The sequence below is a fragment of the Scyliorhinus canicula genome, chromosome 2 (assembly GCF_902713615.1).
Source record: "Scyliorhinus canicula chromosome 2, sScyCan1.1, whole genome shotgun sequence".
Classification (NCBI taxonomy): domain Eukaryota; kingdom Metazoa; phylum Chordata; class Chondrichthyes; order Carcharhiniformes; family Scyliorhinidae; genus Scyliorhinus; species Scyliorhinus canicula.
Genome location: NC_052147.1, coordinates 111,393,678 through 111,405,766, shown reverse-complemented (window position 1 = coordinate 111,405,766; position 12,089 = coordinate 111,393,678). Strand labels below are relative to the sequence as shown.

The 12,089-nt window shown below is 45.8% G+C and overlaps 1 protein-coding gene across 2 annotated transcripts in view; it reads left to right on the top strand.

Moving 5' to 3' along the window:
- The window catches only part of LOC119957184 (cysteine-rich motor neuron 1 protein-like), a 345,653-nt gene that overhangs the window by 282,132 nt on the left and 51,432 nt on the right, over positions 1 to 12,089 (top strand). For both annotated transcript variants that reach the window (XM_038784996.1, XM_038784988.1), the window contains exon 6: positions 8,858 to 8,986. In XM_038784996.1, coding sequence (XP_038640924.1) covers positions 8,858 to 8,986 — 129 coding nt within the window. The remainder of the gene's footprint in view (positions 1 to 8,857; positions 8,987 to 12,089) is intronic.

Below are 12,089 nucleotides of genomic sequence, written 5' to 3'. Positions count from 1 at the left end.
GGTAATAAATGGAAGTTTAGTTGCCCATGTTTGACCTGATGCCATGATACATCACAGAACAAAGAACAAAGAAAAGTACAGCACAGGAACAGGCCCTTCAGCCCTCCAAGCCTGTGCCGACCATGCTGCCCGACTAAACTACAATTTTCTACACTTCCTGGGTTCGTATCCCTCTATTCCCATCCTATTCATGTATTTGTCAATATGCCCCTTAAATGTCACTATCGTCCCTGCTTCCACCACCTCCTCTGGCAGCGAGTTCCAGGCACCCACTACCCTCCGTGTAAAAAAAACTTGCCTCGTACATCTACTCTAAACCTTGCCCCTCGCACCTTAAACCTCTGCCCCCTAGTAATTGACCCCTCTATCCTGGGGAAAAGCCTCTGACGATCCACTCTGTCTATGCCCCTCATAATTTTGTAGACCTCTATCAGGTCGCCCCTCAACCTCCATCGTTTCAGTGAGACCAAACTGAGTTTATTCAACCACTCCTCATAGCTAATGCCCTCCACACCAGGCAACATCCTGGTAAATCTCTTCTGCATCCTCTCTAAACCTCCACATCCTTCTGGTAGTGTGGCGACCAGAGTTGAACACTATACTCCAAGTATGGCCTAACTAAGGTTCTATACAGCTGCAACACGACTTGCCAATTTTTATACTCAATGCCCCGGCCAATGAAGGCAAGCATGCCGTATGCCTTCTTGACTACCTTCTCCACCTGTGTTGCCCCTTTCAGTGACCTGTGGACCTGTACACCTAGATCTCTCTGACTTTCAATACTCTTGAGGGTTCTACCAACCACTGTATATTCCCTACCTGCATTAGACTTTCCAAAATGCATGACCTCACATTTGTCCGGATTAAACTCCATCTGCCATCTCTCCGCCCAAATCTCCAAATGATCTAAATCCTGCTGTATCCTCTGACAGTCCTCATTGCTATCCGCAATTCCACCAACCTTTGTGTCGTCTGCAAACTTACTAATCAGACTAGTTACATTTTCCTCCAAATCATTTATATATACTATGAACAGCAAAGGTCCCAGCACTGATCCCTGCGGAACACCACTAGTCACAGCCCTCCAATTAGAAAAGCACCCTTCCATTGCCACTCTGCCTTCTGTGACCTAGCCAGTTCTGTATCCACCTTGCCAGTGTGTGAATGATGCAGACTCACAGGGCATCTCCCTCCCAATTGTATTCCACTGTTCTGCCACATCAAGTGGGTCTGTCCTGCCATTGGAACAGAACATACCCAGTGATGGTAGTGTCTGGGACATTTGTACGGTATGATTATGTGCGTATGACTATGTCAGGCCTTGAATTTTGGCAGGATTTGACTTTGCAGGATTGCCGGGGCTGGGTGTGCCATTATTTCTGGTGCTTAGGTCGATGCTAATTAATCCATTTGGTTTCATCCCTTTTTGACTTGCCTGCAACAGCCTGGTACAACTGAGTGACTTGCTTGGCCATTTCAGAAGGCAGTTACGAGTCAACCATATCACTGGAGTCACATGTAGGGCAGTGTGGGTAAGAATGGCAGATTTCCTTCCTTGAAAGGCATTAGTGAACCAGATGGGTTTTTACACCAACTGTCAATGGTTTCAAGATCATCATTAGACTTTGAATTCCATGGGCTGGATACTCCACACCCCGACGTTGAAATCGGGGAGTACGCCGCGCCACCACCTGAGGCCATTGCCTGAAGCCCGCCCTGCTATTCTCTGTCCCAGACCGGCCGAATCCCTAATGGCGCGGACGACTCACGGTCCCACCGTTCGGGATACTCGTGAGGCAGCTGCGGACTGGGACACTATTTCCGCGGTCTGAGCCCACCATGGAGCATGGCGCTCATTGGAGGCTGCCCCCGTGCGCATGCGTGGCCTCTAACCCGGAAGTCTTATCGGCAGCCGGAGCTGCGAGCTCCACGGCAGATCCACACTAGCCCCCTGCAAGGCTGTGAACCTCTGGCCTTTTGACACCAGTTTTTCTGGCGTAAAAGATCACAGTTTTCACGACGGCGTGGGGACATAGTCCCTGAAACGGAGAATCCATTCCCATATTTTTACTAAAGTCAAATTTCACCATCTGCCATGGTGGGATTCGAATCCAGATCGCCAGAGCATTACCCTGGATTTCTGGATTACGAGTCTAACGACAATATCACCGTGACACCCTTAAATAGGTTTAGTTTAAATAATCGATGATAGCTTCATGGTCACCATTACTGAGTCCAGCTTTCATTTCCATAATTTGCCTGGGCCTCTGGATCATTAGTGTAATGATGTTACCACTGCACCACCATCGCTCCGCCCATTTTGCTACCTACGCCCCCCCCCCCCCCCATAATGTATGTACATAATATTGAAATAATGATTGCACTTCCTTGTAGTAATATATGGATTTATAAACCTTATTAATTTTGTACTACAGAGTACAAATGAAAAATCTGAAGTGCAATTCTTTGCAAAGAAAAAAGCTGTATCGTAGTTGGGCAGCAAAGAGTCACTCACTGCCACTAGGAGGTTAGCATTTGAATGGATGTCGCAGCCAGGCCAACAGTAGTTTGTCATTGCTTACTGCAGATGAGACTAAGAATAAATTACAGATAAGAAACATCCCCTTGTTATTCGCTGTGCCTGTGAACAGTTCAGTAAATTGAATTACCTTGCTCAAAGTGCTATGAGCATAAGGTGCAGATGTTCCACAGTGGGGAGTTGAGCCAAGATCTGGTAGGAAGCTGAAATTCCCTGACCTACAACAGTTTCTTCTATTCTAATGCCAGAATTATGAACTCTGTTTTGGATGCCTGCAGATGTTGCCAGGTCTTCTTTTTCAAAGCCTGGGTCTCCAGTGGGTATGTGTTGCCGGTTGTTTTTTCCGCACTCTGCCAAATGCCAATTCAGACCAACTGAAGATAATCAGTTAAGCATGAGAATTGCTGTTTATCAGCTGGCAAATCAAAATTAGTCTGGTTTATTGGGGAATAAATCCCTAAACTTGTGGTATAACGTAAATGTTTTTGTCTGTAAACTGTCTTTGTCTGTAAACTGTCTTTAACACACAACATTTTGTGATGTTGAGTCAAGTGTCATTAGGACAGTAAATTGAAACATCTTTCACTCCTCAGTAAAAAGCTAAGTTCAGTGAAACCTGATTTAAAATTTTATGTGTGTTATTCTTCTAATATGTTGCATCCAAATAGAATCCATACAGTGCAGGAGGAGACTATTTGGGCCCTTGAGTCTGCACTGACACTCAGAAAGAGCACCCCACCTAGGGCCAATTTAGCATGGCCAATCCACCTAACCTGCACATCTTTGGACTGTGGGAGGAAACTGGAGCATCCGGAGGAAACCCACACAGACATGGGGAGAAAGTGCAAACTCCACACAGTTACCCGAGGTCAGAATTAAACCCGGGTCCCTGGTGCTGTGAGGCAGCAGTGCTAACCACTCTGCAACCGTGCCACCGCAAAAATGTTCTCTTCAGCTGAATCATATCTAAAATTGTTTTGTTGGCATAGAAAGTAGCAATGAACTATGATGTGCTTTTTTTTTCAAGAATACATTATTTAAAGTTGTGTTAAAATCAAGATGTCCTTTCCTCATTTCACTTGGGATTACATTTGGATTTTGTTTGTTTTTGCTGGTCTTTATGCATTTCTTTGTGTCCAATTTTAGTATTTTTGCCTTGGTTCTGTTCAGTTGTATTCATTATTATGCCTTTTTCCTTCTCCAATACTTTCCGTCATGGCTCAATGGGCAACACTCTTGCCTCCAGGCTGAGAGTTCAAGTTCCAGTCTTGGATTTGAGCACATAAATCAAGGCTGCAATTTCAATTCAGTCCTGAGGGAGTGCTGCGCTGTCGGAAGTGCTGGTTTTTGAACGATAAGTCTGCCCCATTGCAAAGAAGAGTGAAAGAGCTGGGAAGTCCAGCGGTTATGAAAGATGCCATATGAATGCAAGCCTCTCTCTCTTTCCAATTACCTTGTGGAAGTTTAAGGTGAACGCCAAAGAAACAGTTGAATGAACTGAAACTCCCAAAGAAATGACAGCTTCTCATCTTCACCTGGGTCATTCTTCAACCCTATGCTAATTAAAGACACAATCCTTGATTCTCCTGCTAGCCATATTCAGCTGATTTCCCTTCAATGTTTATCCTTGCAAAGACTTTTTGTAAGTTCTGACTGAAAGGGCCTTTGTTGATTCTACACTTTGTTAAATATATTTACAGGCTTTTAAGCCTATTAGCTGCCGTTTCTGTTAAATGCTAAGCATGTCTAAACTTTTGACCTTCCCTGTTCTGTTTTAGTTAGTCCTATGAAGGGACTTCTCCAAAATCACCAGCTCATCCAGTCTTTCTCTTTGATGTCAATTTTGCCAATTACTGTGAATTTTGAGCATTTCCTGTGTTTTCCATATTTCATATTTGGGTCATTTTGTCGTTATTTCTTTTTATGTACCCTAAACCATGATTTCAAATGACTTAGATTGACTTATCAAAGCACCAGACCAGAATTCCCTCAGTTTTATTGCTAGTTAACAAACTGAACAGCCCCACTTCCACAGCAGTGACATTTTGCCATTATGAAAAGTCAGCGATTGAGGTGAATTATTGAGGTGATTGTTTTATTTTCCCACAAGAAAGTAAATGTGAAGAAGCCAAGCAAACAGTGAAAAGACCATAGAGATGTGGCTAATTGAGAAGTGTCTCAGAAAATGGGAGGAAGTTCTTTTTAAAATCTCCTAAAATAATCACACGGAACATCCTCAAGTTTAGCTTTTTCACTCGTTCCCATCAGGCTTTTACAGGGCAATTGGCTCCTGTTATATCTGGTACAATTGATGTAAAAGTATCACATTCCCTGAGGAATCCGGATCGAAATGTTATTGTTCTAAAAATATGGCGTTGCAGTAGAAGTAATAGAAAACATGAACGGAAGTGTGAAATAACAAGAAAAAACTTCAAATGTTTGACTTAGCGGGATCCAAAACCCTGACGCTACCACTGTGCTGTCATAAACTATGATGTGGAGATGCCGGCGTTGGACTGGGGTGAGCACAGTAAGAAGTCTTACAACACCAGGTTAAAGTCCAACAGGTTTGTTTCAAACACGAGCTTTCGGAGCACGGCTCCTTCTTCAGGTGAATGGAAAGGCTTGTTCCAGAAATGTTTATATAGACACAGTCAGAGATGCCCCGGAATGCGAGCACCTGCAGGCAATCAAATCATCAAAGATGCAGAGAGAGAGGTGACTCCAGGTTAAAGAGGTGTGAATTGTCCCAAGCCAGTTCAGTCGGTAGGCCTCTGCAAGTCCAGGCTTGTTGGTGGGGGCCGAATGTAATGCGACATGAATCCCAGATCCCGGTTGAGTCCGCATTCATGCGTGCGGAACTTAGCTATAAGTTTTTGCTCAGCAATTTTGCGTTGTCGCGTCTCCTGAAGGCCTCCTTGTAGAATGCTGACCCGGAGATCAGAGGCTGAATGTCCTTGACTGCTGAAGTGTTCCCCAACTGGAAGGGAACAGTCCTGCCTGTTGATAGTCGCACGATGCCCGTTTATACGTTGTCGCAGTGTCTGCATGGTCTCGCCAATGTACCACGCTTCGGGACATCCTTTCCTGCAGCGTATGAGGTAGACTACATTGGTCGAGTCGCACGAGTATGCGCCGCGTACCTGGTGGGTGGTGTTTCCACGTGTAATGGTGGTGTCCATGTCGATGATCTGGCATGTCTTGCAGAGATTACCCTGGCAGGGTTTTGTGGTGTTGTGGTTGCTGTTCTGAAGGCTGGGTAATTTGCTGCAAACAATGGTTTGTTTGAGGTTGCGCGGTTGTTTGAAGGCCAGTAGTGGGGGTGTGGGGATGACCTTGGCAAGATGTCCATCCTCGCTGATGATGTGTTGGAGGCTGCGAAGAAGATGTCGTAGTTTCTCCGCCCCAGGAAAGTACTGGACGACGAAGGGTACTCTGTCAGTGGTGTCCCGTGTTTGTCTTCTGAGGAGGTCGGTGCGGTTTTTTGCTGTGGCGCGGTGGAACTGTCGATCAATGAGTCGAGCGCCATATCCCGTTCGTACGAGGGCATCTTTCAGCATCTGTAGGTGTCTGTTGCGCTCCTCCTTGTCTGAGCAGATCCTGTGTATACGGAGGGCTTGTCCATAGGGGATGGCTTCTTTAATGTGTTTCGGGTGAAAGCTGGAGAAGTGGAGCATCGTGAGATTATCTGTGGGCTTGCGGTAAAGCGAGGTGCTGAGGTGACCGTCCTTGATGGAGACGAGTGTGTCCAAGAATGGAACTGAATTTGGAGAATAGTCCATGGTGAGTTTGATGGTGGGATGGAACTTATTGATGTCATCGTGTAGTCGTTTCAGTGATGTCTCGCCATGGGTCCAAAGGAAAAAAAATGTCATCGATGTATCTGGTGTATAGCATCGGTTGAAAGTCCTGTGTGGTGAGGAAGTCCTGTTCAAACTTGTGCATGAAGATGTTGGCATATTGAGGTGCAAATTTGGTCCCCATGGCTGTTCCGTGCGTCTGGATGAAGAATTTGTTGTCGAAGGTGAAGACGTTGTGGTCTAGAATGAAACGGATGAGTTGCAGAATTGCGTCTGGAGATTGGCAGTTGTCGGTGTTGAGGACTGAGGCTGTTGCAGCAATGCCGTCGTCATGGGGGATGCTGGTGTAGAGTGCCGAGACATCCATTGTGACGAGGAATGTTCCTGGTTCAACTGGTCCATGGCTGCTGAGTTTCTGTAGGAAGTCCGTCGTGTCGCGACAGAAGCTGGGTGTACCTTGTACGATGGGTTTCAAGATGCCCTCGATGTGGCCAGAGAGGTTCTCACACAGGGTCCCATTGCCTGAAACGATAGGACGGCCTGGTGTGTTGGCCTTGTGTATTTTCGGGAGGCAGTAGAGATCTCCAATGCGGGGATTACGTGGGATGAGAGCACGTAGGGTGTTCTGAAGGTCTGGATCTAAGGTCTTGATCAGTCTGCTGAGTTGGCGGATGTGTTCCTTGGTTGGATCTGCGGGTAACTGCCTGTAGTGTTCCTGGTTGTCGAGTTGTCGGTATACTTCTTTGCAGTAGTCTGTTCTGTTCAGTATGACGGTGGCCCCTCCTTTGTCTGCTGGTTTGATGACGATGTTGCGGTTGGTCTTGAGAGTGCGGATGGCGTTGCGTTGTGCTTGGGTGACGTTTGAGGCTGCCTTGTGATTGCGAGTGATGAATCTTGCATTGACACGACTTCTGACGGCTTGAGCATACATGTCGAGTCTAGGGCAGCGGCCTTCCGGAGGGGTCCAATTTGACTCTTTCCTTTTCGGTTGCTGCACTGTAGATCTCGCGGTCTGCTGTTCCGGTTCATTGGTCGTGTCCCTGGGTTCGCTGTCGGCCTCTTGGGGTCTGTGGAAGAATTCCCGGAGCCTCATTCGCCTGATGAATTCCTCCGTATCTGCCGCGGGACTGATGGGGTCCATTTTGGTGGTGGTGCAGAAATTGAGCCCTCTGCTGAGGACTTCGATTTCGTCTGGTTGAAGGGTGTAGTCTGACAAGTTGACAATGGATTTCCCTGTATTGTTTTCGACTGTTGTACCGGGAGAAGCTTGATTGCTGCTGGTGGTGATGCCAAGTTTCTCAAGCTTCCTGTTCTTGGTGTGCATGTAGGTGGCATAGTATTGCTGTCTCATCTGTTTGGCGGTGTTCCGCAGCTGGTCTGCTGTGTCCTGAGCGCAAGTTGAGAATATGGCCTCTCTCTTGGTTTCCATATGAAACTATGACAGATCAGAACTTTTGTCCACCTTTAGTACATGGTGCTGCCCCCCGCACCAACCAAGCCCCCCATAGGTTTAAATACATACTCAGAGCTGTGCAGGCTTCTGCGAACCAAAGCTGGTGATTCAGGCTTGGAATTCAGCTAGATTTCCTTGCTGCTGTTACTGTGAGCAAATTCCTTTTTTACTCAAACTAATGACCAGAGAAAATATGCCCAATTGTTAAGGTTGCAATTTGGAAGTACATAATTAACCCCATTACTCTTGCTGTGACAGCTTCCACATCTGTAACGGCACACTCAGAAAAGTCACCACAGATTCCCCACCACATGTCATTAGGTACTCATTTGAAGCATTGTTGGCTGAACAAGGAGCAGGAGGAATCGCAACACTGACCGAGCAATATAGCTGGTGTTTCAGTTTATGCATAAATCTTGTCCGTGGGGGGAACTGGCAAGTACCCAATTAAACATTGGTTAACTGGGTGAGAGAGGATGCCGAGGGTACTGTGCCTCTTTTACTGGAATAAATACATATCTTCATTCAGAATCATGCATAAAGGATAGTAACAATGCAATAAATTCTGGTAGTTATTAAAATTAAATACACTTTTGTGCATGCAGTGGGGGAGATTTCCTTTAAATAATAAGCATAAAACTACGCCACAGAAACTCTGTGCTACTTCAGCAGCATTCACCAACTCTGTGATCTCTCTGTCCAAGAAGGACTAGAGCAGCAAAATCATAAGAACACCATCACTTCCCCTCCACATTGTACACCATAATGACTTGAACATATTCGCTCAGGCTTGTTGCTGAATTGAAATCCTAGAATTTCTGACCAACACCATGGATGGATCAGCATCACCAGGGCATCGAGGGCTAGTTAATAAAAGTTGGGTTCTCTAGCCTTGCCAACATCCTGAGAACCAGTGATTTGAAAAGTGCCTTGAATGGATATCTGGCAGATAAGCTGGTGTATGTAAAATATTGAAGATGAGTACTTTGTGAGTTATGGAGTTGTACAGGTCAATAGTGAATACTCATTCAGAAACTAAATCTCTTTGTTTCACTCTTCCAACAGAACCCAGCTACGGGACAGTTAGTCCAACGCTATGCGAGAGGCTGATTAACTGTACTTTGACGGAGAAGGATTGCCCGTATGGCTTTGTGCAAGATCAGAAGGGATGTTTGATGTGCCAGTGCCTACCTAGTAAGTGGTTCCAATCACTTCAGTATCCCAGGGAGATTTCAGTTACCAAGTGCTGAAACTCTGACTATGTAGGCCGGATTTTTCCAGTCGTTCCCACTGGTGGGATCTTCCGGTACCTCTGACGGCGGGTTTCCCAGTGGCAGGGTGTGCATACAACGGGAAACCCCAGAAGTTTCCGTCACCAGCCAATGGTGGGCCACCTCCACCAACGCGAAAGATGTCTGGGGGGGGGGCAATTCCCACCCACAGTCTCGGCCACAATCTCACCCACAATCTTTGTTACACCTGCATCAAATTATAAACTAAAATAAAAATAAAATACTGCAGATGCTGGAAATCCAAAATAAAAAGAAGAGGTGCGGGGAAAAAAATCAGCAGGTTTGCCAGCATCTATGGAGTTCCGAAGTTGAGTCATATTGACCCCGATATGTCAACTGTTTTTCTCTCTCCACAGATGCTACCAAGCCTGCTGAGTTTTCTTTCCAGTACTTTGTTTTTCTTTTATAATTCTAAGCTCCCTTGCAAAACTCCAATAAATACAGTGGAAATTTCTTTGGCAAGTGTTTTCCAGGTGAGGCTGTCCACCTGCTCACTTTTGATATTAGCAGCAGTGACCAAGTGATACATCAGCCCAAATATGAATGGGTGTATTATAATTAGCCGCAGATGTTAGTGAGTATTCCATATGATAACATGTTTCCTATAGTCACCAACTATAGGAAAATCCATATAGACACACTATCTGCAGCTCTTGGTTCATGGCAGTTGGTCATGGGCCTTTCCCACAACGCTGAAGCAAACTGAGGAATGGGGGAACATCCAGGAAAATTCCAGAATTCAGAGCAGAGGAGAGAGGATATAAACCCCTGCCAAAATGTAATAATGCAACACAAATTTACCACAAGTTATCATGTACAAATTGAAGTTTTGAGGCCAGTTTTTTCAAACAAAAGCCCATGGGTTCAACTTTTTCATGGGGAGTGTTTTTATGGGGTTGATGTGCTGCTTGATTTGGGCACAAGTAAAATATAGAAAAGACGGTGGTATTGAATACAGTAAAAAGAAACAATGCTAAAGAATTCATGTTAATATATTAAGTTCATTTATTTTATAACATTAGAAACTATGGGCTGGATTCTCCGACCCCCCGGGCGTCAATCCTGCCCCCGCCGTGTCCCGAATTCTCCGCCACCAGAGATTCGGCGGGGGCGGGAATCGCTCCGTGCCGGTCGGCGGACCCTCCCCCCAGCGATTCTCCGGCCCGCGATGGGCCGAAGTCCTGCCGCTGTCAAGCCTCTCCCGCTGGCGTGGATCAAACCACCTACCTAACCGGCGGGAGCAGGCGGCGCGAGCGGGGTCCAGGGGGGGGGGGGGGGGGGGGGGGGGGGGGGGGGGGGGGGGGGGGGGGGGGGGTGGGATCTGGCCCAAGGGGGTGCCCCCACGTGGCCTGGCCCGCAATTGAGCCCACTGATCGGCGGGGGGGCCTGTGCCGTGGGAGCACTCTTTTCCTTCTGCATTCATCATGGTTTTCACCATGGCGGAGGCGGAAGTGACCCCCCTCCCCTGCTCATTTGCGGGGATGACGTCAGCAGCCGCTGACGCTCTGGCACATGCGTGGACGTCCACCGGCTGGCGAAGTCCCTTCGGCCCCGGCTGGCGTGGCGCCAAAGGCCGTCCACGCCAGCCGGCGGAGCGCCAACCACTCCGGCGCGGGCCTAGCCTCTCAGTGTTAGGGCTTGGCCCCTAAAGGTGCGGAGACGTCCACACCTTTGGGGCGGCCCAACGCTGGAGTGGTTCACGCCACTCCATTATCTAATACTTATTTGTTTATTGCTTGGTATTCATTTTCATTAGTGTTTGCACAATTACAATAAAATACAATAATTAAAATCTCCAGTATTATATTTTGGCTCCGAGATCTTTGGGCTTTGATCCCTGAAAAATGCTTTTACTTTTATACGAGGTATACGAACAATTGGTTTTTTTTAGACCGAAAATCACGGGGTCAATCTTTACACAGGTATATATGGTACATGTTTACCAGCCTCCCCGGACAGGCGCCGGAATGTGGCGACTAGGGGCTTTTCACAGTAACTTCATTGAAGCCTACTCGTGACAATAAGCGATTTTCATTTTCACATGTTTAAGAAGAGGAAAAATCTTACCATTGGTCAACCATGCTTAAACAAAAATAAACAAGTACTTTAAACTTCAAGTGCAAGAGTATGCAATGCTGTTTATTTTTTTTAATTCACCCACATCTTTACACATTAAACATTTATTGGTTTTGCATACTTTGGTGTATGCATTTCACAACGTGTCTCCCAGTCACAACTGCAATTTCCGATATTCCAGGCGGAGCAACTTTTATTGATTTGAATTCATAGTAGCAAAATGCTCCATGCCTTCATTCCAGCAATCTTGAGGCAACAGTTGGAAGAGATACAGCAAGAATATGGAACAAGGGGTTGGCCTGTTTGTTACTCATTCAGTGAACCCACAGCTTCAATGTAGTGCTCATGATGCCTCATACGCGACTCTTCTCTCAGGAGCAGTCTACTCATCATAAGCAATGTATTTTCAACCAGATTAGTTATAACTGATTCTGCTAAAGCTGTTTCAAAAATTAATCGCAACCCACAAATTAGCTGTGAAAAATGAATATTACGATCCCCGTAGAGGCCGATAATGTCTAGAAAGATATTTTACTTTCTATTGGTTGATTCAAACGATCACATGAAGAGACTTCAAGTTTTAGAACTTTTATTGTAACACAACGTGAAAGCATAATTAACCAAACACACAATGTTATCAGATTCACGCTGGTTGGTGAAGTTAAAACAATTACACAACTGTTTTCTTTGCTGGAGAGAGTTTATTGGCTTAGTTCACAGTCAGCATTTCTCTAATACTGTGTCCCAGCTATTGCTATTTATGTTATTTTGAAAAAATACCCATAACCTGTTTAATAATGTAATTGCCATTAAACCTTATTAATTACATTGTTAAGACATTGACACAAATCAGTTGGCAACTTGTACTCTGAACTATAGAAAAGATCATTCATTTAACTTTTAAAATGACTGAAAATCCTTCTCGATGG